General features: G+C 36.5%; 1 protein-coding gene across 1 annotated transcript in view; it reads right to left on the bottom strand.

Annotated features, from left to right (window-relative positions):
- KCNH5 (potassium voltage-gated channel subfamily H member 5) overlaps positions 1-14,821 on the bottom strand; it is a 306,984-nt gene that overhangs the window by 102,759 nt on the left and 189,404 nt on the right. Inside the window, exon 8 of the mRNA XM_025919324.2 lies at positions 8,940-9,139. Within this exon, the coding sequence (XP_025775109.1) occupies positions 8,940-9,139 (200 nt within the window). The remainder of the gene's footprint in view (positions 1-8,939; positions 9,140-14,821) is intronic.

Below are 14,821 nucleotides of genomic sequence, written 5' to 3'. Positions count from 1 at the left end.
GTGAGAGTTTGAAAACAGATCAATCAAGGCAGCTCAGAACAAAATAGCAGGTTGGATACACACACCTACTCATACTATCAAACTGTCTGCAGTATGTGGATTCATTCATGATTTAACTTTTCCTCTAAGTCTAAAATATGTTTTGTATTTGTGTTCAGTGGGTGTGTATATAGAAATATTTTATTCATCCAACTGTCTCTCCAATTGAGGTTCTATTTTCATCTATAATTTAAAGATGACACAGAATACCAGCAAAGACGAAGATTAAAAATGATGCCAACCATGAGCAAGTTCTCATAATTTATAACTGGTAAAGGAAGAAATAAATTATAAGCACAACAGACTAAATTATTTGTTAGCACTTGTGGCTGCTTCTCGTACGCAGGCACTACATGGGTACTTTTCATCTTCCAGCCAAATAAGTAAGGTGGTTATCTCCAATGTGGATGTGAACACAGAAGAATGAAACCCAGTTCTCATGGCCTATATAAAGCCATGCTACTGGGCAACTCACCCATTGCCCTATATAAACAAGTCCTTCTTCTCATTCCTAGACTACACTATCAAATAATTGCTTAGTCCCTACCTCAGAGACCAGTGGCATATTGGTAAGAAAATGAAATACACTGAAGTAATTTCAACATGGTACATAAAAAGAACACATTTAATATTCCTAGCAAGAGGCGTGGGTCACTCAGGATTTATTTTAGTCATACAATGCCTCCCTATCATTATTATAGAAAAATAATACCGCCTGCTACCTGACACGCAGGAAGTTTATGAATAATCATATCAGCTGACAATAATGCCAGTGAAAGAAATTAGCCAAACTAAATTTCTTGCATTGGAGCACTCTTTCTTTTTTTCAACGTTTTTTTTTATTTTTTTTTTATTTATTTTTGGGACAGAGAGAGACAGAGCATGAACGGGGGAGGGGCAGAGAGAGAGGGAGACACAGAATCCGAAGCAGGCTCCAGGCTCCGAGCTGTCTGCACAGAGCCTGACGCGGGGCTCGAACTCACGGACCGCGAGATCGTGACCTGGCTGAAGTCGGACGCTTAACCGACTGCGCCACCCAGGCGCCCCCATTGGAGCACTCTTAAACTATGCCAAAAGCCCTGACAAACTACATATGCACTTGAATGTTCTGAAATATGATCAGAGAAATATTAAAAAGTTCTCCTTTATTTGTAATGTTTCTAATAAACCCTTGAGTATTATTTTAATTTCTGATAAATGGAAGGAAAAATAAAATGGAAGCTTCAGATAAAGTCCACATTTTCAGAGAAAGCCTGTAGGCCAGCTAGAAAGGAGAAATGTTAATAATAATTCTGAATACTTCAACATATTTTTGTGGGTAACAAATGAGCCAGACACGTGGCCATGACAATAGTCAAGTTCCCTGACCATGTTTATATATAGGTAGAAAGTCAGAGTTTTCAGAAATTCGGGGCATGATGCTTTCCCACAACAGGCTATAGAATAGTTCCTTACAAGGATAGACTACGCAGTCCCTTTCAACAAACAGATTACTTAACAACCACAGAAAAAAAAATACGTCACTTGTTTCTTGGGCAAGGCCTAGCTTATCCCGATCAGGGATTTTGTGTTCCTCAGAATTTTTTAAAAATGGCATTTGTTCTATAACCATAGAAAAAAACAATTAGTTGCATTTGTGAAACCAGAGTACATAGCTCTACTAATAAAAAAATTGTTGGGAAATAATTACTGACTTATAGAATCTTATTCTATCATTTTTGGTATAGGATATCTTAAATATATGTGTCTGAATTTTAAATAAGATATGATACGTAATGGTACTCCAAATCATTCAGACACAATTATCATGTAATATATTTAATATTATTAAATTAGTGTCAGGACCTGCAAGTTCATTGTATACTACATTCTGCCCGTATCCTTTACCAGCAGGAGTTAATTTTCTCCTGAAGCAGTTAGATCACTGCAATTTAAAATACTTTAAGTCACCTGTCATATCTCTCCCCAAGCCTTCAATTAGCCAAACTAAATATTCATATTTCCTTTAATTATCCACCATATAACAAGATTCCCAGAACTTCATGCCGTCATGGTTACCTTCTGGTAAGAGTGCTGTCATTTGATAGTATTTCTTTTAAAATATCCAGTAAGATGTTATGCTAAGTGAAATAAGCCATACAGAGAAAGACAGATACCATATGTGTTCACTCTTATGTGGATCCTGAGAAACTTAACAGGAACCCATGGGGGAGGGGAAGGAAAAAAAAAAGAGGTTAGAGTGGGAGAGAGCCAAAGCATAAGAGACTCTTAAAAACTGAGAACAAACTGAGGGTTGATGGGGGGTGGGAGGGACGGGAGGGTGGGTGATGGGTATTGAGGAGGGCACCTTTTGGGATGAGCACTGGGTGTTGTATGGAAACCAATTTGACAATAAATTTCATATATTTAAAAAATAAATAAATTTAAAAAATAAAAAAATAAAATAAAATATCCAGCTAGAATTACTAGCATAATATTTTATCTATGATCTGATTAATATGGACTGGAATGATTATTACCTCTCTAGTAAAGACAAGAGTGCTTTTATAATGCATGTTAAGACCAATTCAGTTTCATTTTAATATGTTCACATGTATGTATTTACATGATATGTTTAACATAGCACATTTGTCTGCAGAGATTTTCTTGGAAGGCTGATGTCTTCTCTCCCTTTTTTTTTTAATCTTTTTTTGAAGTAGGCTCCACGTCCGGCACACAGCCCAACACAGGGCTTGAACTCAAGACTCTGAGATCAAGACCTGAGCTGAGATCAAGAGTCAGATGCTTAACCAACTGTGCCATTGTCATAGGAACCTCTGGGAGTATTTGAATATTGAACCAAGGAAATGATGCCAGGTATGAAAATGTCATTGCTGTTTTTCACATTTAGGAATACAAAGAAAAATATGTAGACATGCTTTTCTAAATTAAAAAATAACATACAGAAGTAAATTGACTAAAAAGGACATTATCTTAACTTATAGGAAAAAATATATTGCCCACCATATTTGGAAGAAGTAGAGTACTTCTTTGATAGATTTGGTTAAAAAAAATGATCCAAGATATGAAAATATTCAAATCTCAATTTTTTAAAATTCTAAAGGCATATTTCTGCCTGAATGTTTTGCATAATTCTGCCAGAACTTTTCATATAATGATATCTTCCTACTGATACTTTATGCTTATTATAAAACACATGAAACAAGAAATGAAGACCAAAGAGCTTTTTTCTACTGTTCTTTTTCAAATTGCATGTTAGAAAAAAAAAGTGAGACAGTGAGAAATAAAAAATGATAAGGTTTTAAGCTTCATCATCCTTTCTATTTTTTCCCATAATCTCCTTTTTCCTTTTTAAATCCTCACTTTTTCCACCCATTTCTCAGTCTTTTAAGTGCACAGAATGTTAGCGAGTAGCACAGCCCAGAGGATGGATTTTGGTTATTAAAATTAAAAAGAATCTAAAGCAATCGTAACAATTAGGTGTCAACAAAATATTTTCAACCAAATAAAATTAATCTAGGTACTGTTCCATATAGAATATCTTGCCTAAGGCAACCTTTCCTGATAGAAATACTACAATCTCCATGTAAGTCCTGACTTTAATGCTACAATTTGTATTAGAGAAAACATTATTCACATAAGGCAAGACTGGGTTAAATCACAGTGATTAATTTGCTTGTGGGGGTAAAGCTGACTTAAAAAAAATCTATAAAACTACATATGTGGAAACGATAGAAGGAAATCTCAGTAATTGGGGCAAAGGTTCGTCTCTAATTAGCTGCAATGCATCATTAAGTTCTATTGTACTAGCAACTGAAAAAATAACATCGCTGTTTTAGAACAAATGAGAGAAGAGAAGCATTGGAACAAAGACATTTAACTTCATACATTTCAGTCTTTTCCAGTATATACTCATAGTTAAATCTGATAACAACCAACATTAATAAAATATCTGAAAGAGACCATCAACAAAACGTGAGACAAGAAACATATAGTAAGACAAAGTATTTGGCTCACTGAGGAACAGAAAGTTGAATGGAGGTCTCTCATGTCAAATACGGGATAATTGTTAAAACTCAGATGTTGTTTACTAAAGCTACAACCTCAACTATGTTCATAGTTCTGAGATTGTGAATTACAGAATTTATTTGATTACTATCATCAATCTTTCCTTTCCTTTTTTTTCACCCTTGTATTTTAACAAGCTCAGTCAACTTCATTATTATTATCAAAAGAGCCTGCAATACAGATGAATATGTGATTAATAGAAGATAAATAGGTAGATAGATAGGAAGAAAGCTTTATTATGAAAGCCATATAAACTCACTGGCTGCTCTGCTGAAAGTATACTGCAATACAACATCTACTGTTATCTGCAATACAATATCTGCAATACAATATTTACTGTATCCGATACAATAACCCAGGTAGGACATAATGGTGACTTGGACCAGAGAGGGAGGGGGTTAGAACTAGAGGTGGAGCTAGCAGGATTTGGTGGAGGTTTTAATATGGGGCATTTGTCTAAGCAACTGAGGAGTGGAGATTCCATTAATTGCATTAGGGAAGAATGTTCAGTGGAGTAGGTTTATGGGAGATGATGAGAAGTTCAGTTCTGGATCGTCTCACCGGATATGAGTAGGCAGTTGGATAGGAGAGTCCATAGTTCCAGAACAGGTCCAAGACGAGTATATAGATTTGGGAAGGGTTAACACACATTTTAAAGTCATAAGATTGCAAGATATCACTGAAGAAGAGAATATGGATAGGAAAGAGAAGAGGCACAAGGACTGAGCTCTAGAATATCCCCCTAACTTAAGATATTATTTTAATCAAACTGCTTTCAAGAAATGCCATACCAAACCAGAGCACCTGGGTGGGTCAGTCAGTTAAGTGACTGACTCTTGATTTCAGCTCAGATCATAATCTCATGATTTGTGGGTTTGAACCACATTGGGCTCTGAGATGAAAGCATGGAGCCTGCTTGGCATGCTCTCTCTCCCTCTCTCTGCCCGTCCCCCACCCTCACTCAGGCTCTCTCTTTCTCTCTCTCTCTCAAAAATAAATAAACAAAAAAGGAAATGCTATACCAAATTACATATAAACCAGAATTATATGATAGTGTCAGTCACTACAGCATTTGCCAAGAGTGGCCATTATCTTTGTCAATTTGAAATATTAAAAATGGCCTCTTGCTGTTTCAGTATTTATTACAAGTTAAAATAGTATTTTTGTGTGTTTATTAATAATTTTTATTTTTGTAGATTTATATAAACTATGTACTCAGCTAATTTTTCTCCTCAGGCATCTTAATTCTTATTGATTTACAAAATCATTTTACATATTAAGGTAATTAACCTTCCATTTGTGATATTTGTTCCAAATATTCTATCTTATTTTCATTTTCATGGTCTTTGGTGTGAAAGATTTTATATTTTCTAGCCAAATCTATTCACCAGTTACTTTGTTATGTATTCCATTGCTTTAATATGTACAAAGATAAATTAAACATGTTCACATAGTTTCTTTTTACTAGTTTATGGTTTCTTATTTTTTGCATTTAACTCAGCCCATCTGATATTTATGTTAGGCCATATGGGAAACCCTCATTAAATATTTTCTTAGATCTTTAGCTCATTTTATAATTACACTAAATAATACATCAATTCCTTCTTTGTGATATGTCCTTTGACTTACATTCAGTTCTTATCCATAGTAAACTCTAGTTCTGAGATATTTATTCCCATTTTTTGCTTTGGCTACTAATTCTTGTGTCTATATGTGGATACTTTATTATCATATTTTAAAATTATATGTTATATATACTATTTATTTGTCAAATTACTGAATGCCTACCTAACAGGCATGTGGGTTTTCTGCTGTGGTTGTTAGTTTCTCTACTAAACCAAAGTAGAATGACAATTTTTTTTTTCTTTTGGTTCAGTATAGGATATGGTGTGGTAAGAATGCATTATTTATTTATTTACTTATTTATTTATTTATTTATTTTTACATTTATTTATTTTTGAGAGACAGAGTGAGACAGAGCACAAGCAGGGGGAGGGGCAGAGAGAGAAAGGGACACAGAATCTGAGCTCCAGGCTCCAAGCAAGCATTCAGCACAGAGCCCGACGTGGGGCCCGAACCCATGAACTGCAAGATCATGACCCGAGCCGAAGTCGGACGCCCAACCGACTGAGCCACCCAGGAGCCCCAGGAATACATTGTTTTAAAGTTTTTATTTAAATTCCAGCTAGTTCCCATGCAGTGTAACATTAGTTTCAGATGTACAATATAGTGATTCATCACTTCCATGCAACACCTGATGCTCATCACAAGTGCACTCCTTCATCCCCACCACCTGTTTCACCCATCCCCTTTGGTAACCATCAGTTTGTTCTCAGGGCTAAGAGTCTGTTTCTGTAAGGATACATTTTAAAATTCAGCCTCATTGACTCTGCAATTAGTGAGAATCTCATATACCTCCTTCCCAGGCCCAGACTTTAGCATATATCCCTTTATTTATAGTTCTGTCACGGCTTACCTCTCATGTCTTTGGGTGGGGATTTTCTTAATAGGCTGGGAGAAATCAATACAGGCATGGAGAGTTCGCTGCCACATCAACTTAAACTTTAGATATGTTTTATACATGCATAACAAAGGTTTCGTATTTGCCACAGTTATTTAACTCTGCTTCTCCCATTAGTCAAAAACTACTCTTTCTGGCTTCCCATTCAGTTAGAGGCATGATTTTTTCTTTTTTCTTTTTTTTTTTAATGTTTATTTATGTTGAGAGAGATAGTGCGCTCACACAAGTGGGGGAGGAGAGGGAGAGAGAGAATCTCAAGAAGGCTCTGCACTGTCAGCACAGAGCCTGACACAGGGCTAGATCCCACAAACCATGAGCCAAAGTCAAGAATCAGATGCTTAACCAACTGAGCCACCCAGGCACCCCCATGATCTTTTCTTATCCAAAAGCTAACCCACTTTAATACTTTGACTTATTTCTTTAAGAATCTTTCCATTTGAACTAAAGGTTTATTTTACCTTTAATATTAGCTTCCCAATCTTTTTTTCCCTATTATTCTCCTCTCTTTGGATACTCTACTAATCAGAAGTACATTTCTGTTGCCACAAATGATGAACAGGCAAACCAAACAAAAAGAAAGTGGTAAATAATAGGAACCCAGAAATTGTTTCCTCCTGCATGGTATGTCCACTTTCAGACATTCCCCATGCCATTGCACTATACCCCAACTCCATCAAGAATCAGACAGGTAAGCAAGTCCTTAAAGTTTGTGAGAATCTATTCAGCTCCCTTCCTGAACTAACCCAGCATCTGGGACTCAAAAATCTGCCCCTTACTAGATCTGGGCTTAAGGTATAGGTCAGTCTCTTTTCAAATGTAAAAGGCCATTATTCCATCATCTTACTGATGTTTTCTGCCAGCTGCCATGTGACTCCACTGAATTTTCTGAAAAGAAAAGCTTCTGACTGAGATGGTGATTGACAAGGTAGACGGTTGTCTCTTGATCTCAGTTTCACTGAATGTGGACCTCCAAGGACATCATGTTTCTGATGTCCTAAACACTGACCCTCACCTGTGTCCCTGAGAAAGATTTTCTTCCTTTTTTTGGACACCCTCCTTTTAACCACATATTGTCTGGCTTGGGCATACATTAATCAAATTCCACAGAAGGTGGTTTGTCTTTTTCCTGTTTGTGGTCATACCTTCCACTTTAATGGCTGTTTAACTAGAAAATTAATACTGCATCTTGTTGGAAGGGGGAAATCTCACCCTCTTTCATGATTCCTCACATAATTACCCCCAAGTATCTCATCTGCACTCCCTCTGAAGGCTTCCCTCCCTCAACACTTCCATGTCTGGTCCCTAAATATCCCCTCAACCATCTGCTCCTAACAACAGCTGCTCTGACTTAGAACTACCTAAATGAAACTCCTCTGACTGAACATTGCTTGGTTCATTTCCTCTTTCCCTTTGACATTGAAAGGTGCTTACTGAGCAGATCTTAAAGAAAAACTCCAAGTCAACATCATATGATGAAAAGAACAAATCAAATTTGTGGGAAATGGCAAGGAAGGTAATGTACTATCTGATTAGCATGTCAAAAATTCAGTACCTAAAAATAATGGTCTCCACTGATTCTTATAAAGTAAAACAGTTCAAGATCAGTTTTTTTCTAAAACTCGTATTCAAGCCCTACTACCCATTCCCCATATTTGATGTGAATCAGCCGGGTGTAGGAAATCAGAATTTATTTTTTTTATTTGTTTTTTTTTTAAGGAGGACTTTGGGTCCTTCTTTGCCCCTGGTAGGAAATAGATGGGAAGAATTAGAAGAGGTTTCATGAAGAGACAAATGAGAAATAAGAAAATAGAGATGTCAGATGAATGAGGTGGTATCCACTTTACAGATTTGTGTAAGGAGAAGAGGAAAATAAATAATTGTAAGTTGCTTTGTAAATATGTGTGAGAAAGGGGAGAGATTTAAGTAGAGGACAGCATAGAAGACATAGAACTTTTTAGTTTATAAGCAAAACTGTTTCTTTCTAAATTTTAGATGGGCAAAAAGTCAAAGGAGAAATTAAAAATAAAATCAACCCGAAGAGACGGCAGCACTGTTAATTCTAGAGGAATGCAGCAAATTACTGTGAGTCGTAACAAGTGTTTTAGGGAAATGGAGTAATCAGTTGTTTACAGAAACCATAATTTCTACACTGATGATTAATGGTTGAGTGCTTTTCACCTTCTCAGCACTCAATAGATACTATGATTGACTGATATGTCACTTAGGAAGCAGTATACAGTGGGAAAGCTATAGGCATCAGAAGATCCCACTGAAATGGAAAATAAATAACAACAATAATAATAACACATACCTTCTCTGTGTCAATGCCTTTTGACATGGACCATGTTGAGACAATATAATCCATGACTCGTTCACTAAGGCCTTTGGGGACCTGATACAGTTTCAGAAAGTCCCGTACATTATTCAGCATCTCATGGTATCGGTTGGTGTTGGCATACATTTGCTGGAAAATCGTGGTAACGTTTCCAAAAATGGTTGCATAAAGAAGAGCTGAAAGAGAAGAAATAATGAAAATAAAACAAATATCCCAAGTAAAAATAAATATGAATATTGGCCAAGTCAATGAATCATTTGACAGCGATGTCTTTACAAACTTTTTGAGATTAACTCATGTTAAGCCCCGAGAAGAGTACCTGGAATTAGGTATTCATTCAGGAAATGTTCTTCAGTATGGCAAACATGGCTTTATGAGCATGTGCTATCCTAGTTAACATGGCAAAACATGAGAGTGGCTAGTGAATTTTGTAAAGAATTAGATGATCCAACGTTAAAATTTGCCTAAGGAATTCTAGCCTTATGACTAAAGATATCCGGCAGCCTTGTCCTCCTGAATGAAGCCTAATCAATTTAAGTTTTCCAGGGATTGATGATCCAGTTTAGAAATGTATGCTCTTTATCATTGCTTGCTTCTTTCAGCTTCTGTAATACTTCCCTGCTTGTAAATATTTTTAACAGAACATCAGAAATATAAGGAGTGAAGACAAATCAAAGAATTCTACTTTTTAAAGGAGGTTCTGGAGAGAAAAAGGATTAGAATTAACAGCTAAATTAAAATTTTGGAATTGCCTGAAAATTCCAGTTATTAAACTCATGTTTAATCCTAGCATTGCAAGTTTTTTTATTCCATCGTTTTAATTAAGAGAAAGGCCAACTTGCAAACCACTGTTATTTACCTGGAGGGCCCTATGAATGCAATACAGTTTTTTAATTCCCCTGACTGCTATGCCCTCCCTCAACCCATAATTCACCAACTCTTCTCTCTCCAGATGTGGTCAGGCTACTAATATTAACCTCATCTTTAAAAGCAGTTGAAGTCAGCCCAAATTCAACATACCTCCAATCTAACCCTACCCTACCCTATCCTGTCTCTTTGGTTCCAGTCCTTGATTGACAGTATGCTCTTTTGAAAAGGTGCAGTACTTTATTCCCCTTAATATTCATAAACACAATGTTTAGCAACCACATATGTTCCATAAGCAATTCACAAATAAGCGGAGTTTCAGACAATGGTCACTTCCATTCTATATCCTCAAAACCATTTGAAAAATGACTCCTCCAAACAAAGTATGGTCTTTTTCATTTTGCAATTTCATCAGCCACTGAAGAAAGTGGTATACCACTGAAGAAAGTGGTATAAAATCAAGCTAGTGAAGCAACTTCAAAACCTTAATCTATTTTCAGAAAATCATTTGGTTTTTTTAAGAACAGTTGTTTGAGTACAACAAATTATAATTTTACAACAGAAAGCCATGATTTTATAATTTACTCAGTTCTTTCTTTGCTGTCATTTAGAGATTTTAATACCAGTACAGAACGATTTTTTTTTAATTTTTTTAACATTTATTCATTTTTGAGAGTGAGAGAGACAGAGCATGAGCGGGGGAGGGGCAGAGAGAGAGGGAGACACAGAATCTGAAGCAGGGTCCAAGCTCCAAGCTGTCAGTACAGAGCAAGACGCAGGGCTTGAACTCATGGAGTGCGAGATCATGACCTGAGCTCAAGTTGGACGCTTTACTGACTGAGCCACCCAGGCGCCCCAGTACAAAACAATTTTTAAGGCAGAAGATGTTTGGTTAAAACTTAATAGAAACAATATAGTGCTGACATGTCTCAACTGGGTATTTATTTATTAATTTACTTGTTCATTCATTCATTCCCAGTAGAGTTAACATACAGTGTTACATTTGTTTCAGGTATACAGTATAGTGATTTGACAATTCTATATATTACTCAGTACTCATCATAAGTGTACTTCATCCCCTTCACCCATTTCATCCATCCTCGCACCCACCTCTGGTAACCTCTGGTAACCATCATGTTGTTCACTATAGTTAAGAGTCTGTTTCTTCGGTTACCTCTCTCTCCCCCGCCCCTTGGCTTGTTTGTTTTGTTTCTTAAATTCCACATATGAGTGAGATCATATGGTATTTGTCTTTCTCCAACTGACTTATTTCATTCAGCATTATATTATCTAGCTCTATCCATGTTGTTGCCAATGGCAAGATGGTCTTTAAATCTTTGAATATTTATATTTAAAAACCAAAACAAAAAAATAGGTTATCACAGATTTAACATCTGTATTTTGTCGTTGTTGGTATTAGGAAAGACAAATACAGAAATAACGTGAACAAATTAGGGTAGATGAATCATGTAACGAACATGGAAGTTTTTCATTTTCAGAAAAGAGAAATAAAGAGAATTTATATTTTTAAAATAATGAGCATTTCAGAGGTTAATAAAATAATTCTACAATCATTTTTTTGAATAGTGTTTTGCTATTATAAGTTGTCAATAAATATCAGAGGACTACCTATTATTTTGACATGTTTAGCTTGTTTGGCTCCCTAGAATGCTTGCAATATGCTATATCTGCCAAAGTGTCTTTCTACTGCCTTTTAGTTTAACAAATTACCACACATTTCATCCTTTTGGGTACATTAAATATGCACATATTCTGCTCATATAAACATTTTAAGCACTAAAGCATGAATAAAACTGCCAAAGTATTAAAAGTGTACAGCATTAATAAATGAAGGATACAATCAACGTCCCATTAAGTTAAGCATATTACAAATATATCCACTTCTGCCCCCCATTTTCATGTGAGTGTGGTGGGTAGGACTAAACAAGGTCATAATTAAAGGTAACACCTATTCAATTATATGTACTTATATTAAAATTTTTTTACTTTGACGTAAGTTGTAAAAATCATGCAGAAAGTTCACATGTACCCACATGCAGCTTCTCTTGATGACATCTTACACAACTAAAGTAATTTATCAAAACCAGGAAATTGAAAATGGTATGAAACAATTAACAAGACTGTAGACCTTATCCACGTTTCACTATTGTTTTACATGCACTCATTTTTTGGTGTATAATTTTATAAAATTTTATCACATGTACAGGTCCTCTTCCTTAAAAATATTTTCAGCATTTAGGACTAGCATACATTTCAAAACTAGAGTAACAAGTACGATATTTCATAGCAAGCAATAACACCACTTCCCACCACAGTCTGTGTTCCCAGGATAAATGGCACATCTGTGTGTGTGTTCGCCAAAATGTCCATTTTTAATAGCATTTATATTTGGCAGCAACGTGGCCATCATCAACTAATCTTATCTTTTTTTATTTTATTTTTTTAATGTTTATTTTTAAGAGAGAGAGCACAAGTGGGGGAGAGGCAGAGAGAGAGGGAGACAGAGAATCCAAAGCAGTCTCCAGGCTCTAGACTGTCAGCACAGAGCCCTAGGTGGGGCTTGAACTCAGAACCGTGAGATCATGACCTGAGCCAAAGTCAGCAGCTCAACTAACTGACTGAGCCACCAAGGCACCCCAATATCTTTTTTATTCATTAGTACTTTTCCAGTCCCTTGGAGAACCTTTGGTCCTCCCTCTCATTCTCCCTTGATTAGGACACAACAGATCACTCCAAAAAGTTTTAATAACTCTGAATCTTCAAAATCTGTTTGGGTCTTAACTGGGTTGGGGTGGGGGAGGTGGAGCAGAATTTAATACCAGTGGGAATACCATTTTTGCTCCTATGGATTTCCCCTAATTTTCTTTTTTATAAATTGAAGTATAGTTGACACATGTTGCATTAGTTTCAGGTGTACAACACAGTGATTCTACAAGTCTATAAGCTATGCTTCACTCCATATGTCAGCATTCAACGCCATTACAATACCATTGACTATATTTCCTATGCTGTGCCTTTTATCCCCATGACTTATTCATTCCTAAACGGGAAGCCTATATCTCCCATTCCCCTTCACCCATTTTGCCTGTCCCTCTACCCTGTCCCCTTTGGCAATCATCAATTTGCTCTTCGTATTTATGGGTCTGTTTCTGCTGTTTGTTTGTTTGTTTGTTCATTTGTTTGTTTTCTGAGATTCCACATATAAGTAAAACCATATGGTATCTATCTTTCTCTATCTGACTTATTTCACTTAGCATAATATCCTCTAAATCCATCTGTGCTACCACAAATGGTAAGATCTTATCCTTTCTTAGGGCTGAGTCATTTTTCATTATATATACATACACATCATCTTTTTTTTCAAATTTTGTAATGTTTATTCATTTTTGGGGAGCAGGGGAGGGGCAGAGAGAGGGGAGACACAGAATCTGAAGCAGGCTCCAGGCTCTGAACTGTCAGCACAGAGCTCAATGCAGGGCTTGAACCCACAAACCATGAGATCATGACCTGAGCTGAAGTCGGACACTTAACCGACTGGGCCACCAAGGGGCCCCAATACACATCATCTTTATACATTCATCTACAGATGGACAGTTGGGTTGCTTCCATATCTTGGCTATTGTAAATATTCAATAAACATAGGGGAGCATATACTTTTTGAATTAGTGTTTTCACTTTCTTTGGGTAAACACTCAATAGTGGAATTATAGTCATAGGGTAATTCTGTTTCTAATTTTTTGAGGAACCTCCATACTGTTTTCCACAGTGGCTATACCAATTCCCACCAACAGTGCACAAGAGTTCCTTTTTCTCTACATCCTTTCCAACACTTGCTATTTCTTGTCTTTTTCATTCCAGTAAATGGGCACACGTCTAAGGAGAGAGGCCCTGAGGCATAACACACAATAATGAGGTAAACAGATCTCAGTAAAAACTATCTTTCTGCTGCTAATTCCCAAAGTAAGACCTGTCTCCCGAATTATAGACATGCTTACCTTGTTGGATATCTAATAGCCATTCCAGTTAAACATACCCAAAAAAGAACTCTTAATTTACAACACCCTCTCTCCAACAACCAAATGTACCTTTATCTCAGAATTTGTCAAGCCACAGCTAGTAGCTCGGACCAAAAGCTACAAAGTCCTCCTTCAATTCACTCTTTCCTATCCCTAATGCATCAGCAATTCCTGTTGGCTCTACCTTCAGAATATAGCCTCAGTTCAGTCACAGCTCACCATCTTTACCAGCACCCTTGCATACTCTTTGTGCTTTTCCACTAGCTAGCTGTGTTTCCATGGACCAATTACTTTCTGAGCTTCTATTTCTTCACTTACAGCTTTAAAATTACAATAGAATCTTCACAAAGGGGTTGTGTTAAATGAGATAATTCAAATAAAACAGTTTTAAAAAGAGAATCCAATAGGGAGTAAGCCTCCAAGAAATGTTGTATTCCACCATCATCACCACCATTATCATCATCATCGTCTTCATCATCGTCGCCATTGAAATAGCTAGCAAACAATTTTTCACACAGCAGAAAGAATAATCTTTTTTTAAAAAAAGAATGAAATTATCTTGGGCCCCTCTACCTCAACCCTTTCCTATCACTCTTAGACTTAAATCCAACCTGGTGATGTCCCAAGGACACTATAATCAGAGCACTGCCTCCCTCCCTAATCCTAACTTCTACCAGCCTTCCCTCATTCCTTCTGTTCCAGTCGTACTACCCCTCTTGCTGCTACTCTAATATTCAGTCATTAATGCATCAGCACCCTTTCACTAACTGTTCCTTCTACCTAGAACACTCTTCTCCAAGATCTTTACCTGATCCATTTTCTCTCCTTATTCAGGTCTCTGTTCAAAACCCAGCTCACCACAGAGGGCTTCTGTGATCACCTTTCTAAACATCGCCTTTCTCCAAGACCACTCTCCATTAACTTGCTACACCTGAGATCTTAATTTTATTTATC

The sequence above is a fragment of the Puma concolor genome, chromosome B3 (genome assembly GCF_028749965.1).
Source record: "Puma concolor isolate L17-30 chromosome B3, mPumCon1.1.hap2, whole genome shotgun sequence".
Classification (NCBI taxonomy): Eukaryota; Metazoa; Chordata; class Mammalia; order Carnivora; family Felidae; genus Puma; species Puma concolor.
Note: the sequence above shows the minus strand (reverse complement) of the source record. Positions and strands in the feature narration are given on the sequence as shown.